Raw genomic sequence first — 20056 nt, 5'->3', positions numbered from 1 at the left:
ATTTCATTTTTTTCAGAGTATAGGTCTTTCACCTCCTTGGTTGGGTTTATTCCCACATATTTCATTGTTTTTGGCACAATTATATTAGGATTATTTTTTAAATTTCTCTTTCTTCTACTTCATTATTGCTGTATAGAAATGCAATTTATTTCTGCATATTGGTTTTGTATCCTGTGACTTTATCAAAGTCATTTATCAGTTCTAGTAGACTTTTTTTTTTGGTGATGTTGTTAGAATTTTTTATATATAGTATCATGTCATCTGTAAATAGTGAATGTCTTACTTCTTCCTTACCAATTTGTGTGCCTTTTATTTCTTTATCTTGTCTAATTGCTGTGGCTAAAATTTCCAGTATAGAAGTAAGGAGAGTGGACTATCCTTATGTTATTCCTGATCTTAGGGGAGGAGCTCTCAGTGTTTCACCATTGGGTATGATGTTTGCTGTGTGGTTTTCATACATGGTCTTTAATATGTTGAGGTATATTCCCTCTAAACCTATTTTGTGGAAGGTTTCTATCATGAATAAATGTTGTAGGTTGTCAAATGTTTTTTTTTGTATTTATTGAAATAATCATATAGTTTTTATTCTTTCTCCTGATGATGTGATGTATCCCTTTGACTGATTTATGAATACTGAACCACCTTTGTGTCTCAGGAATAAATCCTACTTGAAGGTAGTGCATGGTTTTTTTAATGTATTGTTGGATTCAGTTTGCTAGTATTTTATTGAGGATTTTTGCATCTATGTTCATGAGAGATATTTGCCTGAAGTTCTCTTTGTTTGTGTGATATCCTTATCTGGCTTTGGAATCAGGGTGATAATGGTCTCCTGGAATGAATTTGGAAATTTTGCTTCTTCTATTTTTTTGGAATAGTTTGAGAAGAATAGGTATTAACTCATCTTTAAATATTTGGTACAATTCACCTGTGAAGCTATCTGGTCCTGGACTTTTGTTTGTTGGGAGTTTATTGATTACTGATTCCATCTCATTGTTAATAAGGGGTCTGTTTACATTTTCTATTTTTTCCTGGTTCAGTTTTGAAGATTGTATGTTTTTGGGAATTTATCCATTTCTTCTATATTGTCCAATTTGTTGGCCTAAATTTTTCATAATATTCTCTTACAATCCTTTGTATTTCTGTGGTGTCACTCATTATTTTTCCTCTTTCATTTCTCATTGTTTGAGTCACCTCACTCTCTGCCTTTCTCCCTCTCTCTCTTTATGAGTCTGACTAAAAGTTTACCAATTTTGTTGCTCTTTTCAAAGAACCTGTTCTACTACTTTTTGTTTTGCTTTGTTTTAGTTTCTATTTCATTTGTTTCTCTTCTAATCTTTATTATTTCCTTCCTTATACTGGTTTTGGGTTTTGTTTGTTCATCTTTATCTAGCTCCTTTAGGGGTATGAGTAGGTTGTTCATTTGAGTTTTTCTTGCTTCTTGAGGTAGACCTGTATTGCCACAAACTTCCCTCTTAGAACAGCTTCTGCTTTTGCAAAGATTTTAGACCATTGTGTTTTTATTTTCATTTGTCTCCATATTTTTAAAATGTTCTTGTTGAATTCTTGGTTGATTCATTCATTGTTTAGGAGCATGTTATTTAACCTCCATGTATTTGTATTATTTCCAGATTTTTTTCTTGTTGATTTCTAGTTTCATACTGTTGTTTAAAAAAAAAAAAGGTATGCATGATTGCAATCTATTTGAATTTGTTGAGGCTTCTTTTGTGGCCTAATATGTGATCTTCTGGAGAATGTCCCCTGTGCACTTGAAAAGAATGTGTGTTCTGCTGTTTTAGGATGGAATATTCTGAATATATTAGTTAGATCCATCTGGTCCAATGTGTCATTCAAAGCCACTGTGTTCTTGTTGGTTTTCTGTTTGCATGATCTGTCCATCAGTGTAAGTGGGGTGTTAAAGTCCCCTACGATTATTGCATTACTATCAATGACTTTCTTTATGTTTGCTATTAGCTGCTTTATGTATTCAGGTTCCTCCATATTGGGTACATAAATATTTACAATTGTTATATCTTCTTGTTGGATTGTTCCCTTATTATTATATAGTGTCCTTCTTTGTCTCTTATTACAGTCTTTGTTTTAAAGTCTACTTTGTATGATATAAGTATTGCTACTCTGGCTTTCTTTCAACTTCAATTTGCATGATAAATGCTATTCAGTCCCTTCATGTTCAATCTGCATATGTCTTTAGGTCTTAAGTAAGTTTCCTGTAGGCAGCATGTAGATGGGTCTTGTTTATTTATCCAATCCGTCACTCTATGTCTTTTGGTTGGGGCATTTAGTCCATTTATATTCAAAGTAATTATTGATATGAATGTACTTATTGCCATTTTGTTACTCATGTTTTGGTTGTTTTTGTAGTTTTTCTCTGTCCTTTCTACTCTTCCTCTCCTCTCTTATGGTTTGCTGACTTTCTTTAGTGATACACTTTGATTCCTTGCTCCTTTTTTTGTATATTTATCCCTGGTTTTTGATTTGTGGATACTAATAAGTTTGCCTATAACATCTTATACACATAGCAGTCTATGTCAAATTGATGGTCATGTAAGTTTGAAATCATTTGTACTCCTCTATCCCCATGTTTTAGGTATATGATATCAAACTTTATGACCTTTTATTTTGTGAGTTGCTTCACTGATTTTTATAGATATAATTAATTTTACTGGTTTTGTCCTTCCTACTCTTCTTACTCCTACTTATGTCTTTCCTTTCCACTCAAAGGGTCTGCTTTAACATTTCTTGTCAGGCTGGTTTAGTGGTCATGAATTCCTTTAACTTTTGTTTGTCTGGGAAACATTTATTTAGGTTTACTTCTTTATTTTGAGAGAGAAGGAGAGCACAAGTGGGGAAGGGAAGAGAGAGGGAGAGAGAGAATCCCAAGCAGACTCTGCACTGTCAGCATGGATCCTGATGTGGGGCTTGAACTCACAAACCATGAGATCATGACCTGAGCCAAAGTCAAGAGCTAGATGCTTAACCGACTGAGTCACCCAGGCACCCGTGTCTGGGAAACTCTTAATTTCTCTTTCTATTTTGAATGATATCTTTGCTGGATAGAGTATTCTCAATTGCAGATTTTTTTTTTCCTTTCAGCATTTTGAATATATCATGCCATTTCCTTCCAGCCCTCAAAGTTTCTGCTGAAAAATTAACTGACAGCCTTATAGGGTTTCCCTTGTAACTTTTCTTTCTTCTTACTGCTTTTATTTTTTTATTTTTATTTTTTTTTTCAACGTTTATTTATTTTTGGGACAGAGAGAGACAGAGCATGAACGGGGGAGGGAGAGAGAGGGAGACACAGAATCGGAAACAGGCTCCAGGCTCTGAGCCATCAGCCCAGAGCCTGACGCGGGGCTCGAACTCACGGACCGCGAGATCGTGACCTGGCTAAAGTCGGACGCTTAACCGACTGCGCCACCCAGGTGCCCCTCTTCTTGCTGTGTTTAAAATTCTCACTTTATCACAACTCTGCTATTTTATTTACTATAAGTCTTTGTTTGGATCTCCTTGGGTTGGTTTTGTTGGGAGTTCTCTGTGCCTCCTGGCTCTGGATTTCTGGTTTTTTTCCCCAGATTTGGGAAATTTTCAGCTATTATTTCTTCAAATAAATTTTCTGCCCCCTTTTTAATCTCTTCTTCTTCTGGGATCCCTATAATGCAAATGTTACCACATTTGATGGTGTTATGGAGTTCTCTAAGTCTTTTTTTTTTTCATTTTTTATTTTTTTTTCTCTCTCTTCTCAGCTTGACTACTTTCTATTACTGTGTCCTCCTACTTGCTGATCTGTTCTTCTGATTACTATTTATTCTATCTAGTGTATTTTTATTTTCAATTATTGAGTTCTTCATCCTATTGGTTCTTTCTTATGTTTTCTATGTCTTTGTTAAAGGGTCCTCCACTCTTTTTCAAGTCCAATGAATATCTTTATGAATATTACTTCACATTCTCTGTCTGGCATATTACTTATCTCTCTTTCATTTAGCTCTCTTGCTGTGACTTTGTCTGTTTTTTCATTAAAGACATATTGCCTTGTCTTCTCATTTTGTCTAACTCCGTGTCTCTCTCTATGTGTTAGGAAAGTTAGCTTCATTTCCTGATCTTGAAAGTAGTAGCCTTTCAAGTCCACTTGACTTGAAGAAGAAGAAGTCCTGTAGTACCCTGCAGTACAATGTCCCCTGTTCACCAGAACCTGTTGTTTCAGGGGTGTCTCCTATGTGTATTGCATGCACCCTACTGTTTTTGCTGAGCCCATTTTGCCTTCAGCTCTGTCGTTTGCAGTGGCTTTCTTTGCCTGTTGTGGGCAGGGTTTGGTCCCTGTGTTGTTGTTTGGTCAGTTTGGGTCTGCCTTGATCTTGAGTTGAGTCAGACCAGGAATTTGCCAGAGATGCAGTAGCATTGATCGGTAACATGCTTTCCCTGTGTTGTCCCCTGAGAAGGTTTAGTTTGTGGCTGGGACCTGTATTCAGACCCGATGGCTGCCCCTAGCCCACTGGGGGCATGTCTACAGGAGAACGTGTGGACAGAGCTTATGGTCTTAGCATGGTTTGTGCAGGTTTGTCATGGGAGGAGACCTTGATCTGCTTTAGAAAACTGGAGCAGAGCCAGAGGAGGCATGTCTTCAAGAGAAGGCAGGGGTGGGGCATGGCGTTAACATGTTAGGTGGAAAGTGTTCCATGATGTGCTGTTCCCCCAGATGTCCATGTGTGTAGACTGGGGGTCGGGGGAGGTGGGGGATGTTGCTTGCCATCTCCTCTTTTCCTGGAAAAGTCTCCTAAAGACATCTGACCCTCCAGCACATGCTGAGATTAGGAAATAAACCTTCCTATATATCCCAACCATGTTTCAAACTGCTATTTCTATGCTGTATCTCTGCAGAGCTGTTTGTTGTCCTATCTCTTTAAGGACAGTAATTCAGTTTCTTCTTGCCCTCTGGCTCTCCCAGAGTGGAGCCTACTGAATTTTAAAGTTCCACATATTAATCTCCTATTGTAAGAGCTCACAAAATTTGTCCCCTGTGGTTTCCAAAACAACATGTTATAGGAATTCATCTTACCTGTGTGGGTTCCCCATGCCTGAGGTGCTTGGTGTGAGGGTTTGTTTCTCTCCTCTCTTCATACCTGTGGTGTCTCTTCCTCTGTGGACAGTCCTGTGGGTCCATTATCTTCCACTATGTCTCTACCCTTTCTACCCTCTTCAATGTGGCCTCTTCTCTTCATTTAGCTGTGGAGAGTCTGTTCTGCCAGTCTTCAGGTCATTTTCTGAGTTGTTTACACGGATGTGGGTGTTATTTAGTTGTATCCTTGTGATGAGGTGAGCTTAGGATCGTCCTACCCCGCCATCTTCCCCAGAAGTCCCATTGGATCTTTGAAAATTAGCCTTGGTAATTATCATGGTTTGTAAGTTACCATCCAGTGATAGTACCATCTTTGTTTCATTTGTAATAGGAGTATAAAGTCCATCTTTTAGAATCATCTGGCTGGAACATGTCAAAACCTCCCATCTGTTATGGGTAGCCAGTATCATATGTATCATAAAGGGAAACATGTTCATGATTATTCCCTTTATTCCCATGTACTGATTCTTCAAATCTACTCATGTATATTTCAGTGAAGCATGATGTGGATAATAAATTTTGCATTCTGTATGCAAAACCAAGGAAGCCTATAAAAACTACACAAATATGTATTTAAGTTTTCTCAGCAATAGCTTATTAGACAATAAATAATATCTTGGTTACTTAAGGGATAATCTACTTGCTTTCCCAGTGGCACCATTTACATTTGTCCCTGAGCTGGATTAAAGGGTAATTATAAAAACTGTGGGCCCAAAACTATGAACCCTCCCTCAAAGCCAGTACTCCTCTATGGTCCAGCCAGAAAAGCTTCCAAACAATCTTCCTCAGTACCCACCATACATATGACCCCAGAATGGGTAGAATGTAATTGAAAAAAAAATCTATCCATCCCTATCACGTTTGTTTTCCCTAAAAAGCAGTGCCGTTAAAAAACAAACAAAACAACAAAACAAAAACAAAAACAAAAAAAACCAAATTGTATTTCCTCACCCTCACCTACTATGCCAGGTTTACTTTGGCTTTTAGGGGGAAATAGCCATATGTTTGAAAAAGCTATGATTGTTTTGTATGCTTGAGGCCCTTTTCATTAACCTCCAGGAAAAATGGTAAAGAGGGCCAAGTAAATATACATAGACAAACCAACAGAATCATTAAGCCATCTTGATGAATGGATTTCTAGAGATTATTAACCTTTATGTTTATTAATAACCTCACATGATAGGATTGATAGTGATTGTTAAATAGAAAGTAAAGTAGCTTTAGGGTGTCTAAGGCAGATTGAGGAAAATAAACACACACTACTTTTCGGTAATCATTCAGCACCTTGGTGAGCATCAGTGAGCTATTTCTGCAGCTTATCAGTAGGCTTCCACTCTGTTTAAGGCACATATTAGTCCTTAGAAGGGTTCTAAAGTTATTCCACAAATAACCCCTGCGTTAAAGGAGGTAATTTTAATGAGTCACAGAGTATTTTCACAAATGCTGCTATAAAAAAGATAGTTGGGGGGCGCCTGGGTGGCTCAGTCGGATGGGCGTCCAACTTAGGGTTAGGGTTAGGGTTAGGGTCATGATCTCCCAGTATGTGAGTTCTAGCCCCGCGTTGGGCTCTGTGCTGACAGCTTAGAGCCTGGAACCTGCTTCAGATTGTGTCTCCCCCTCTCTCTTTTCCCTTCCTCTGCCTGTGCACGCTCTCGCTCTCTCTCTTAAAAATAAATAAACCTTAAAAAAAAAAAGATTAATTGGAACTATTAATATCATTCATGGAAAATGTCTTTCCTCCAACATATTAAAATTCAGAAAGAATTTTATTTCATAACATAAAAGAGTCACAGTGATAGCCATAAAATTAACAAAACCATGACTTTACACAGTCCATTGAAATGTTCTTATTCTGTCAATTTCATTGCAAACAAATCAGCGCATAAGAGTTTTCTAAAAAATGTCTGGCATGAACTTCATATGAAAGCCATGCTTTTGTAGAGCTGGATAAGAATATGGTAGATAACCATAAAAACTGCTTTTTTATTCTCTGATTTCTTCCAAAACTCTCCTTCTAATGTAAAATTGATATAAATACCAATATTTATAAACTTCTGGCAGAAGAAGTTATAGAAGCAATTTCAAAGATCCGTGTTCATTGTTCACCTGAAAGTAATGTAACATTGTGTGTCAACTATACTCAAATAAAAAACAAAAATTTAAACAAAGAGAAGGAAGTTTATTTTTTTAATTTTAATGTTCTTATTTTATTTTTGAGAGACAGAGGGAGAGAGAGACAATGTGTGAGCATGGGAGGGGCAGAGAGGGAGGGAGACACAGAATCTGAATCAGGCTCTAGGCTCTGAGCTGTCAGCACAGAGCCAGTGCAGGGCTCAAACTCATGAACTGTGAGATCATGACCTGAGCAGAAGTTTGACGCTTAACTGACTGAGCCACTCAGGTGCCCCAAGAGAAGGAAGTTTAACACACAGATCACTCCACTGTTGGCAACAACAAAGAGCCCTAGAGTGTAAATATCAGTGCAGGCAAAATTGAGCAAAGGGTTCAGATGACACATAGAGTGATCTATGGTGTTAGGGCTATAGAAGGATAATTGGAAGCTGAAAAAGATCTGTATGGTTGCATGAAGAAAGCCTCCTACTCACACCACTCCCACCAGCAGGCCACGTACCTGCCAGGACATGATGGTTGTATAGTTCAAGGGCTTGCAGATGGCCACATAACAGCCATAGGCCATCATACTAAGTAGGATGACCTCAGCAGCTCCAAAGACATGTTCTCCAAAGACTTAGGTCATGTACCCCTTGAATAGGATGGTCTTTTCATAGAGTGAATCTACAATCAGTTTAGGGGTATTTATAGAGGAATAGCCAGCATCACTAAAAAAAGAGATAGGCCAGGAAAAGGTACATGGGAGACCTCACTGATAGGCTGGCAGTGATGGTGACCATAATGAGCATATTTCCTACCACAGAAATGACGTAGATGACAGAAACTAGAACAAATATAATTTTCTTTAAGAAAAAACAAGGTGGGGGGCACCTGGCGGTTCAGTCAGTGGAGCATGCAACTCTTAATCTTGGGGTTGTAAGTTCAAGCCCCACATTGGGTATAGAATTTACTTAAAAATAAAATCTTAAAAACAAACCCTATATCCATTGTAGTTACTCAATAAATATTTGTTAAATGACTAATGAAAAATGTATCAGGGGGCACCTGGTTGGTTTGGGCAGTTAAGCATCCCACTCTTGGTTTCAGCTCAGGTCATAATCTCATGGTTTGTGAGTTCCAGCCCCGCATCAGCCTCAGTGCAGAGTCTGCTTGGGATCCGATCTCTCTCTCTCTCTCTCTCTCTGCCCCTCCTCTGCGCTCTCTCTCTCTCTCAAATAAACTTAAAAGATGTATTAAATAATTTTTTCTATTTTGAACAAGAATCAGTTAAATAGAGAGTAACACTGTTCTGAGGGTATATGTGACCACATCTAATGCAATGATTTTTGGTTTTTTAGGAGAAAACCCAGCAATGAAATTGAATTCCCTGAGAAGCTGGAAGAAATCAAGTTCACTGTAGCTGAAGATGAAGACCATGAAAAGCTCCAAGTTAAAATACAGGCTTTTGAAGACAAAATAAATGCTGAGAGCAATACTCCTAGCTCTATAAGAAGATATAGTTTGGGCCACTTTTCTAAGGAAGAAAGAAAAGACATTAGATTTAACAGGTATAAATTTTGCTTGGCTGTTTTTTTTTTTTTTTAAAGGATGCACTTTGTGTTTGCTGTTAGTTTTGTTACCGCATTATCATGGGGTGTTTTTTTAAATATCTTTTACCTATAGCACCCAAAGTCCTATCTTTTCATGAATGAGATGGCATTCACAGTGCTTCTGTTATCCAAAGGAGCTTGCTATAAATACAGGGTCTCCTGGGTGGCTCAGTCAGTTGAGCAGCCAACCCAATTTCAGCTCAGGTCATGATCCCAGGGTCCTGGGCTTGATCCAGCATCAGGCATCAGGCTCCATGCTGAGTGTGGAGTGGGCTTGGGATTCTCTCTCTCTCTCTCTCTCTCTCTCTCTCTCTCTGCCCCTCTACCCCACTCATGTGCTCTCTCAAAAAAAAAAAAAAAAGGAGAAAACAAATGGAAAACAAACCTGTGGCTTATTTTTTAAAAATACTTTTTAAACATAAATATGTTATATTAAGAATGACTATCAGAAGCTTGTCTTGTTTTCTGATGAAAAAGCAGACTCCAGGGGCGCCTGGGTGGCGCAGTCGGTTAAGCGTCCGACTTCAGCCAGGTCACGATCTCGCGGTCCGTGAGTTCGAGCCCCACGTCAGGCTCTGGGCTGATGGCTCAGAGCCTGGAGCCTGTTTCCGATTCTGTGTCTCCCTCTCTCTCTGCCCCTCCCCCGTTCATGCTCTGTCTCTCTCTGTCCCAAAAATAAATAAACGTTGAAAAAAAAAATTTAAAGAAAAAGCAGACTCCGAAGTAGAAAAAAAGAATGCAAGTGTATAAGTCCACCATTTTCCAGTTAGTTTTGCCATGAAATTGATTTTTAAATCTTTGTTTTTGGAGGTGGCCTAGATCTTCAAAGATTTGGCTTATTACATAATTTGTTGCTGGTCTATGTGTTTTATCAAATCTGTTTGTAGCACCAATTTATGGCCTCCCATTCTAGAGGAAGTAACTCTTCCCCACTGTTATTATCCTTTCTTTTGCTTCTCAGTGGATGCTAGCTCAACTTCTTTGCCTGTCTTCGCTTTTTGTTTATATTGCAGGTCAAAGAGTTTGGCTTTGCACACTGTGCTAACAAAGAGCATGAGTTCAGATGATGGGGAAATTGTAGAGAGTGGAGATATGCCAGCTAGGATCATTCTTTCAGAAACAGATCCACTTAGCCAAGGAAACGACAAGTTGCCCTTTAAGGCAAACTCTGACAGATCACAGCTGAGAAATTCTTCAGTTTCACACCCAAGTATTATACATACAGAATCAGAGAATTTGCCAGAAACAGTTAAAGAAAACTGCCAGGAGGAAACTCCAGAAACAACTGCAAGTCCTGTAGAATACCAAGATAAGCTCTACTTGCACTTAAAGGAAAATTTCTGTAAAGTAAAGGCATACGCTGTGGAAATCGGAAAGAAGATTCCAATCCCTGATCAGTGTACCATTGAAGGTAAGTTCTTTGAACACCCTAAAATTGAGAAATTTCAAATATCACTGGGGAAGAAACAAAAAGGCTCAAATCATAAAAATTGCCATACCCTGGATTTTTTGTAAAATAGATCATTTGAAAACACCCTTAGGTTATTTTAATTGCTTTTTCCCCCCAATAAGGTCAATCATCTTTTTGATTCCTATTTGAATCTACTTAGATACACTTAAGCTCACCGACTCTGACTTTTTCAAACCTGAAATACATTGTTCCTGATTCCCTGTCCCTAGTGTTTAGGAAAATTCTGGAAGGGGTCTGTGTTTCCCAAAGCAGGCTCTCGGGTAGAGGTGCAGCCAGAGACATTTTTTTCATCCACATAATAATGCAAGGAAGCCATGTACAGCATTGAGCCCCAGGACATTTTTCTCCCATTCATTCAATAGCACTTACGAAGCAATTACCGTGTGCCAGGCACTGTACTAAAAATTCAGCTTTGTGTGAGATTCAGCTATGACCCAAACAGACACAGTCCCTGGCTTCTTGGAAATTATAGAAAGGAAAAAGTGAAATCATAGTCAGGAGATGATGTATGTCAGGAACCAGTAAGAGTGTGAGCTAGTCAGAAAACAGAGAACAAAGCAAAAGATGTCAGGAACTGAGGCATCCCTTGGGTGCACAATTTAAGGAGGTGCCAAAAAAGCTCAGCAAAATTTTAAGTAAAGAAAGGATTAGTATGTCTTCCTAAGTCATATTGGAGCAGAGGCAAAAGGAATATGAAGTAATATTGATCATGTTTCCACTTACAATTTTGATATTTTGTTCATTATGAACTTTTTGTGTTAATTTTGATTTCTTAAAATATTACTTATTTTGACTACTAAATTTTCTGGTGCTTCTTACATTTTGTGCCCTGGTACCGAAAAAGATGATAGGTTTGAGGCACAAGTGCTAAAATGGAAGAGTGCCCAGGGCAAGCTCATCCTTCTGGCAGGGGGTTGAACAGGTTTGGATATTTTGAAGGCACTATCAGGCTAATTAGATTTTTCCTGCGGTTCTTCTCATTTAACAGCCATGCTATTCCTTTCAGATTAAGATGAAGGTCCTGGACTACTTGTTGGGCATGACAGCTTTTCACAGGCGATGCCCATGTAGAAAAAGCTAGGCAGCACATCTTTCAGAAAGAAACACAGCTGAAGAATAATGAATCCAATTCATATTCACCCACCCACTGTCATCCCCCTCAGGGGATGATACTAGGAAGGTCCCATTTTCCATATTCTACTTTCTATCCCTTCTCCCACTCCAAATCAGAGGAAAGAATGTATTCTCATGCTAACAAAGGGAAAGGAATGTATTCTAATGCTCACAAGGACTTGGTAATGACAAATATTGTCTGTGTGTCTGTAGAATCTGACATTTTCAGAAGTGTTTACAATAATTTATTGATTAGGAGTCTTAAAACTTTTTTAAAGAGTGACAATAAAAGTGGTATTGCTCATATTCAATGTAAGTTTTGGATAATTAAGTATAGCAGGACTTGAGAATAGGTAAAGTCAATAAAACTCAATTAACACAAACTTTTTATGATTTCCCATTTCACTAATATTCTATGTATTTAAGGCACAGGTCGGAGAACTTAATAGAAATGAGGTTACATGAATTTCCCAGCTTAAGAAAGGAAACCTGTAGCAAATATGAAGTTAGACACATTTCCACCTGCCAGAATAGTTTTCTTTTTCAAGTTTAGGTTAAAGCATTGAAGCTGTGCTATATAGTGAGTTTTAATCTTGTGAAAATGTAAGGCAGTCTTGCAGTTACTTCAAGCATCCAGTTGTCAAAAACACATGTTATTTCTTATTGCCTTGGATTATTTGAGGACTTTGAGAGTTAACTAAGTGGCTTGGGGTTCTTTTTTCCAAAATATTGAAGGAATCCACCATCTTTACTAAAAACAAACAAGAATCAAAAGGTATTTTCTTTTGATATTTCCTGCCAGGAATGACCTAGAACTGAGTACGTCTATTTTTTTTTTTAAGTTGACATTTTGGAATTTGTTCACATTTTTGTAACTTCCTGGAAGTTCCTGGAAAATTCCTTGCACAGAGATATGTGTGAGGGATTGAAGATTTATATGACTCACTGTAAATACATCCACTGAGAAAGGACTCGTACTGACTGCAGGGGACATGTTGTTACTATTCCAGGGATTGTGTAAACCATTCAGAAGAAAGCCAGCAGTCATCTGGCTGACACAGTTTTGCTTGCTGTCATGAGATCACTCAGCTCAGCAATATCACATTTCTTTTCTTAGATATTTATTAAAGAAAGATTTAGGGTTAGAGACTGTGTTATGCTTAATGTGTTGTGGGTGTAAAAGAGGCATATTTGGTCTTTCTTGCTGAATAATGCAAGGCAATCAAGAACAAAGGGAAGAAGCATAAAAACCACTTCTACAACAGGGAGAGTTAAAAAGATAAATAACCAGCAGGAAACAAGAACAACAACAACAAAGTGTTAAGAATCATTTTAGGGGCGCCTGGGTGGCGCAGTCGGTTAAGCGTCCGACTTCAGCCAGGTCACGATCTCGCGGTCCGTGAGTTCGAGCCCCGCGTCAGGCTCTGGGCTGATGGCTCGGAGCCTGGAGCCTGTTTCCGATTCTGTGTCTCCCTCTCTCTCTGCCCCTCCCCCGTTCATGCTCTGTCTCTCTCTGTCCCAAAAATAAATAAACATTGAAAAAAAAAATTTAAAAAAAAAAAAGAATCATTTTAGACAGATGTCATAATGTCTATAGTATAAGAAAATGATAGAACAACATTTAAAGAAGTTCTTTTGGTATTGTTTTGAATCATATGAAAAAAAAAAACAACTGATATCTGATTTCCTTACTCTGACCTGCAAAAACATCACTTTCATGTGGTTCAATCTAATACTTTAATAATAAACTGTGTTGAAAGAACAGGAACCTCACTAGTCACAGCACAACAGAATCCAGTATTAGGTGAGTCAAGGTCAGAGATACCATTCTTATCCATAGCCCACCATCTTATTATTGCATGATATTAATCACAGTGGGGACAGGCAATGGAGTATAAATAGAGCAGCACAAATCTATCATCATGTCTGGAAAAATTGTCAAACCCCAGGTCTTATTGAGGTTGGGTCAGCAGTGTCATTTTGGATATGAAAGAGCCTGTTATTCCCAAGTCAGTAATTCTCTCCTTGGTCTTATAGGCCTCTAGTGTGGGTGCAGGTTAGCCAACCATGGAAAGTTATATATTCATATCCAGAGTGATGGTCTGACATCACTGACTGATTGTATTTATATACAAGACTGAAGGAATTTAGTTCATTAGCCAAAGGGTATTTTAAATATCTGAATCACTGGAATTCCTTTATGTGAACAAAAATAATTAGAGGTTAAAAGAATCCAGAAATGCATGATATTGAAATAAATCCTTGAAAATCTGGCCCATCACTGGTGTTCTATAAAGGATGATATAAAAGCTTACAAGAACCCATCAACGCTGCTTTGGTTTGCTTTGAAGTATTTCCTGATGGGGTGAAAATACATCCCATCTGTAAAGCATATCAGCAAGCCTGACTTGCAGAAAGCTAATTTTAAAGCTAGTAATGTCTTCCTTTCTCTAATAGACCGACATGAGTTGATTTTTCAACTTGAACAGATATAAGAATACAAAAAAATAAAAGTTTATTATAAAATCAAGAAGCAGCTGTTATTTCATAATTAATTACAAATAAAGATTTCTTACTGAAAGTTTGCATATAGTCAACTCCAACCTCGTGTTGGCATGACCAAGGAGGCAAAGCCAACCCAGCCTTTACCTCTTTGTCCTCGGTTGGTCTAACCTGAGGGACGATGATAAAACCCATTCATTTAGTGGTTCTGGAGGAGGTTTCCTTCTTTTTAAAAATACATTGGTAATTGTGGGATTAGGATCATTTATCCCTGAGGAGAGTTGTAAGATTTGGAGACAGAGGAAAATCCTAAAGCTTTTCCACACAATTTCAGAGGGAGAAACAGCAAATAAGAAAATATTGCAAATTCCTTGGTGTCTTATTCATTGATATGGTCCACTTGGCCCCTGTTTGAAGGACAGTTTTCCCTAACAGTTTTCCTTGGTAGGGAAAACTTTTCTAGAGAATTTTTCTTGGTGCTTTGGACTTTATCTTAGATTACCTCTCTGCCAATTCCCATTTTTCCAGAGTGAACTTTAGTCAAAAGAAGATAGATATAATGGTGGCCAGATTCTCCTCTTAACCTTCTCCTGTCACTCCTATCCTGGTTCCAGTCATCCTCAATGTCCCATGAGAAACATTTAAATAATATGGCTAGAGGAAGACCTTACAAATCCTTTTGAAAAGATCCCCTCCAAACTCTTCTTTTGAGTTAACGTCAGATTACTGTCCTTGTTCATCCCCAGTAGAGTAGCTGCAACACCCTGGCAGACAACCACATCACTGGTAAAGATGTTATGCACTTAAATATACAACTTACTTGTTTGCAAAGTTCCACTAGAGAACATCACATAACTTTATTTCTCGTTAGTTATATTTTCAAAAGCTACTTCTAAAAAGAAGGAGGAGGAGAAGAAGGACAAGTTTTATTTTCTTTGAACATTCAAATAGATAAGGAAAAATGCCCTGGGGCACCTGGGTGGCTCAGTGACTTAAGCTTCCAGACTTCAGCTCAGATCATCATATCACAGTTGGTGAGTTCAAGCCCCGCCTCGAGCTCTGGAGCCTGCTTCAGATTCTGTGTCTCCGTCTCTCTCTCTGAACTTCCCCGCTCACACTGTCTCTCTCCCTTTCTCTCTCTCTCTCTTTCTCTCTCTCAAAAAAAATAAACATTAGAAAAAAGAAAGAAAAATGCCTTAACCATGCTTTTGAACAAAAGGGTGTGCTGCTTATGTGCATGTTGGTTTACCTGATATTTATCTATGAATGAGAAGTATCTTCATCCAACTAGGAAACAGTACAAAGGAAAATTGGTAAGTATATGTACACTCAGGCCATTTTGTATGGAAATCCAGGAGTGATTATCTGCCTGTATATCAAATGACTCGTCCAAACCCTTGAAATGGTCAGTTCCCCTAATATAGTGCCCACCTTGGATATGTCTCTAATAGGTTTAAAAAGACCTTGCTAATAAATAAACAGAAGTAAAAGTAAATACATAATAGAGCAAAAATGCACAGGAGTGCATTTTGATATATCTCACCCAAAGGCAGCCACATTAAAAGAAGGAGGAAGGGAAGAAAGTGAAAGAGGAGGTGTCTTAGGTACAGAAGTTGTTGTGAGAGATATAATATTCTCAGCTATATTCTTCTAAATATATTACTTTTAAGATAGAAAGATATGGCATTATACTCATATCTGTAGTCAGTATTTCTTAATCTTTTTTTAGGGAAGCTCATACTCGGAGATTATTAGTAGTAATCCCTTGTTGTCTGGGTGGTTGTCTTTACTCCAAAGCATACAGTGCTGTACAAAAAGGTCCTGAGCCACTGACTGTCAACAGCACAGGAGTACATTCCAATCCAGCTTGCCACAAACCAAATTTCAGGAAGTGAATGTTATTTTTCCGTTTGCTTCCATTATGAAACTGGCAGTATATGCCTTGTAGGGAAACAAAATGGTCCCTGGATATCATCAAATCTCCCTTAAAAACTGAGCAAATCCATATTTCTGAGCTCTGTTGATGATGAAGAGCTGACAGCCAAGGAAACTGAAAAGAGTTTTGATATAATATAGGAAAAGGCAAAAAAAAGTTAATTTCCTCTTGTTTGATCCACAACAACCATCAAACTTCAGATGATGGAGGATTTTAAAATGTTTTTCCAAAAACGCAGGCAATTACATAATTGGCAATCAGGAGTCCAGGTATTGATAATTTGGAAGGTATTTATTTGTGTCACAGTCTATATTCATAGAGTTGTGTGTTTACAAACAGCAGATAAGTCTCTAAAGCAGACAGAATCTCATGTCATCTGTTGGCAGATCCATTTGGAGTAACAGAAAAAGAACTATGTAAATGACACCAAATTCCTATGTTTCCTCTGCTCACATTTTTGCCCTGTCCATATTAGAGATCAGTAAGAAATAATAAAATGAATTTTTTTCTTTTTTAAAAAAAAGGTTCAATGGACTTTTAAAAATAAATTGCTTTATGGGAACATCATTTTTCATGTGAAATATTCACATCAATTACCCAATAGCCATTAAAATATTATGCCACCATTAAAATAAGCCACAAATGTGGGAAGCATACCATTTCAGAAACTCAGAGTATGATTCTGTTTCTCATACCAAACATCCTCATTTCTTTTTTTTTTTTTTCCAACGTTTATTTATTTTTGGGACAGAGAGAGACAGAGCATGAACGGGGGAGGGGCAGAGAGAGAGGGAGACACAGAATTGGAAGCAGGCTCCAGGCTCCGAGCCATCAGCCCAGAGCCCGACGCGGAGCTCGAACTCACGGACCGCGAGATCGTGACTGGCTGAAGTCGGACGCTTAACCGACTGCGCCACCCAGGCGCCCCCAAACATCCTCATTTCTAATAGCTTTTTCATATCAGCTTCTGTCATTTAGTAATATGCATTTATGCTTCCTTTGTATCTTTTTTGTGGTTTGGTAGCTCATTTTTTTGCATAAGTAATATTCCAACGTTTGGATGTATTTACCATTGTAGAATCATAGAGAATAGCTTCACTGCTCTAAAAATCCTCTCTGCTCTGTCTATTCATCCTGATTCTTCATTTTTCATTAATTCTACAAATATTTCTGAGTGCCTACTCACACCAGCATCCTTCTAGGAACTTTAGAAATGTCAGTGAACAAAACAGGCAAATATCCTTGGCTTCAAAGTGATAAATAAGTAAAGTAGGGTGTTGGAAAGTGATAAGTGCTACAGTCAAAGAAAATATAGAGCTGGCTAAGGAGAACAAGGACAGAAAAGGATTTACATATATGTATATGGAGAGGGAGGCACTTCTAGAAAGACACACATAAAACTATCACCACTACTTCTTTCTGAAGAATCAAACTGGGGATAGAGGTAGAGAAGAAGTGGAGGGTAAAGGCGAAACTTGCACATTTTTAAAGTACACATTTCTGCAAGGTTTGGAATTTTGTAATTCCAAAAACCCTGTATATTACAGGGTCATGGATTTTTAACCTGTACTGGTTAAAACTGTCAGAGGCCCCTCGAAAGTGTCCCAACCCCCCTCTTTCCTTCTTTCTTTGCCCTGCAAACAGAGCAACTGTGATATAGCTGACGTTATACAGGGACCTTCCTGATTGATATTTAAACCAAGAATTCCACAGTTTAAGGAAACTTGAAAAGCACTCAGCTGGATCATTTTTAAGGTCCTTTAAAAGACTCTTGTGTGCTCTAAATTAATTAATTCTAAGTGTCTTATGTCAGAGCTAGAAAAATGTAAATGTTTGTTATTTGGCCAAGTTTTTCATCAGCCTCAAGTTTATTGCTAATTTTATATCTCCAGTGTAAACCTAAAAAAAACAAAAAACAAAAACTTCTCTTTCATGTTAATTTCCTGTCCTTTTTTTCCAGACATCTGTATCCATCAACTTACAATAGTTTATTGGGAGAAAATAGACCAGATTGGTCAATAGTTTTGAAGCTTGTCACACTGTCTACCTGAATTTATTGGTATCTATCAAACAGCAAATGACCAGCCATGATAAGCAAATCAATGCATTGTGCCTGTATTGACTGGTCTATTTTTTTTTTTTTTTACTTTTTTCTATTTTAATTCCAATATACTTAACATACAGTGTTATATTCATTTCAGATGTACAATATGCTGATTCAGCAGTTCCATACATCATCCAGTGCTCATCACAAATGCACTCCTTAATCCCCATCACCTATTTCACCCATCTCCCCACCCCCTCCCTTCATGTAACCATCAGTTTATTCTCTATAGTTAAAGAATCTGTTTCTTAGTTTGTCTCTATTTTTTTCTCATTTGCTTTGTTTTTTAAATTCCACATATGAGTGAAATAATATGGTATTTGTCTTTCTCTAACTGACTTAATTTGCTTAGCAATATACACATATGTGTATATATGTATGTATATATACCACTTGAGCCATTCATCAATTGATGGACACTTGGGCTTCTTCCATAATTTAGCTATTGTAAATAATGCTGCTATAGTCATAGGGATGCATTTATCCCTTTGAATCAGGGCTTTCGTATTGTGGGTGTAAATACACAGTAGGGCCATTGCTGAATCATAGGGTAGTTCAGTTTTTAACACTTTGAGGAAACTCCATCTGTTTTCCAGAGTGGTTGCACCACTTTGCATTCCCACCAACAGTGCACGAGTATTTCTTTTTCTCCATATCCTTGCCAACACTTGTTGTTTCCTGTGTTTTTGATTTTAGCCATTCTGACAGTGTGAGGTGATATCTCCTTATAGTTTTGATTTGCATTTCCCTGGTGATGAGTGATGTTGAGCATCTTTTCATGTGTCTGTGTGACATCTGGATGTCTTTTTTGGATAAATGTCTATTCATGTCTTCTGTCCATTTTTTAATTGGATTATTTGTTTTTGGGGTGTTGACGTGTAAGTTCTTTATATATATGTTCAATATGGAGCCTTTATAAGTAAGTCATTTGCAAATATCTTCTTTTATTCAGTAGTTGCCTTTTAGTTTTGTTGATTGTTTCCTTGGCTGTGCAGAGGCTTTTTATTTTGACGTAGTCCCAAAAGTTTATTTTTGCTTTTGTTTCCCTTGCCTTAGGAGACATATCTAGAAAAATGTTGCTACAGCCAATGTCAGAGACATTATTGCCTGTGTTCTCTTCTAGGATCTTTATGGCTTCAGATCTCACATTTAGGTCTTGAATACATTTTGAATTTATTTTTGTGTATGGTGTAAGAAAGCGGTTCAGTTTCATTCTTTTGTAGGTAGCTGACCAGTTTTCCCAACACCATTTGTTGAAGAGGCTGTCTTTTTCTCATTGGATATTCTTTTCTACTTAGTGAAAGATTAATTGATCATATAATTGTGGGGTTATTTCTGAGCTTTTATTTTGTCCTATTGATCTATTTTTGTGCCAGTACCATACTGTTTTGATTGCTACAGCTTTGTAATATAACTTGAAATCTGGAAATGTGAGGCTTCGAGTTTTGCTTTTCTTTCTCAAAATTGCTTTGGTTATTCACGGTCTTTTGTGGTTCCATACCAATTTCAGGATTGTTTGTTCTGGTTCTGTGAAACATGCTGTTGGTATTGTGAAAGGAATTGCGTTAAATGTGTAGATTGTTTGGGGTAGTATAGACATTCTAATAATATTTGTTCTTCTAATTCATGAGTATGGAATGTCTTTCCATTTGTGTCATCTTCAATTACTTTCATCAAGTAATTTCAGAATACAGGTCTTTCACCTCTTTGGTTAGATTTATTCCTAGGTATCTTACTGTTTTTGGTGCAACTGTAAATGGAATTGTTTTCTTAATTTCTTTCTGTTGCTGCATTATTAGTGTATAGAAATGCAACAGATTTCTGCACATTGATTTTGTATCCTACAACTGCACTGAATTAATTTATCAGTTCTAGCAGTTTTTGGTGGAATATTTTGTGTTTTCTATATATAGTATCATGTCATCTGCAAATAGTGAATGTTTTACTTCTTTCTTACCAATGTGGATGACTTTTATTTCTTTTTGTTGTCTGATTGTCTAGGACTTCTAGTACTATGTTGAATAAAAATGGTGAGAGAGGAAACCAATTTGATGATAAATTTCATATATAAAAAAAA

The 20056-nt window shown here is 37.5% G+C and overlaps 1 protein-coding gene across 5 annotated transcripts in view; it reads left to right on the top strand.

The window, feature by feature from the left end:
* The window catches only part of VEPH1 (ventricular zone expressed PH domain containing 1), a 261729-nt gene that overhangs the window by 127387 nt on the left and 114286 nt on the right, over window positions 1–20056 (top strand). For 4 of the 5 annotated variants that reach the window (XM_040480593.1, XM_040480591.1, XM_040480590.1 and 1 more), the window contains 2 exons: window positions 8602–8811; window positions 9867–10264. In XM_040480593.1, coding sequence (XP_040336527.1) covers window positions 8602–8811; window positions 9867–10264 — 608 coding nt within the window. Of the gene's footprint in view, window positions 1–8601; window positions 8812–9866; window positions 10265–20056 lie in introns of those variants that run through there. The other variant, XM_040480595.1, reaches the window with a different exon arrangement.

The sequence above is a fragment of the Herpailurus yagouaroundi genome, unplaced genomic scaffold (genome assembly GCF_014898765.1).
Source record: "Herpailurus yagouaroundi ecotype Mexico unplaced genomic scaffold, PumYag 159, whole genome shotgun sequence".
NCBI classification, from domain to species: domain Eukaryota; kingdom Metazoa; phylum Chordata; class Mammalia; order Carnivora; family Felidae; genus Herpailurus; species Herpailurus yagouaroundi.
Note: the sequence above shows the minus strand (reverse complement) of the source record. Positions and strands in the feature narration are given on the sequence as shown.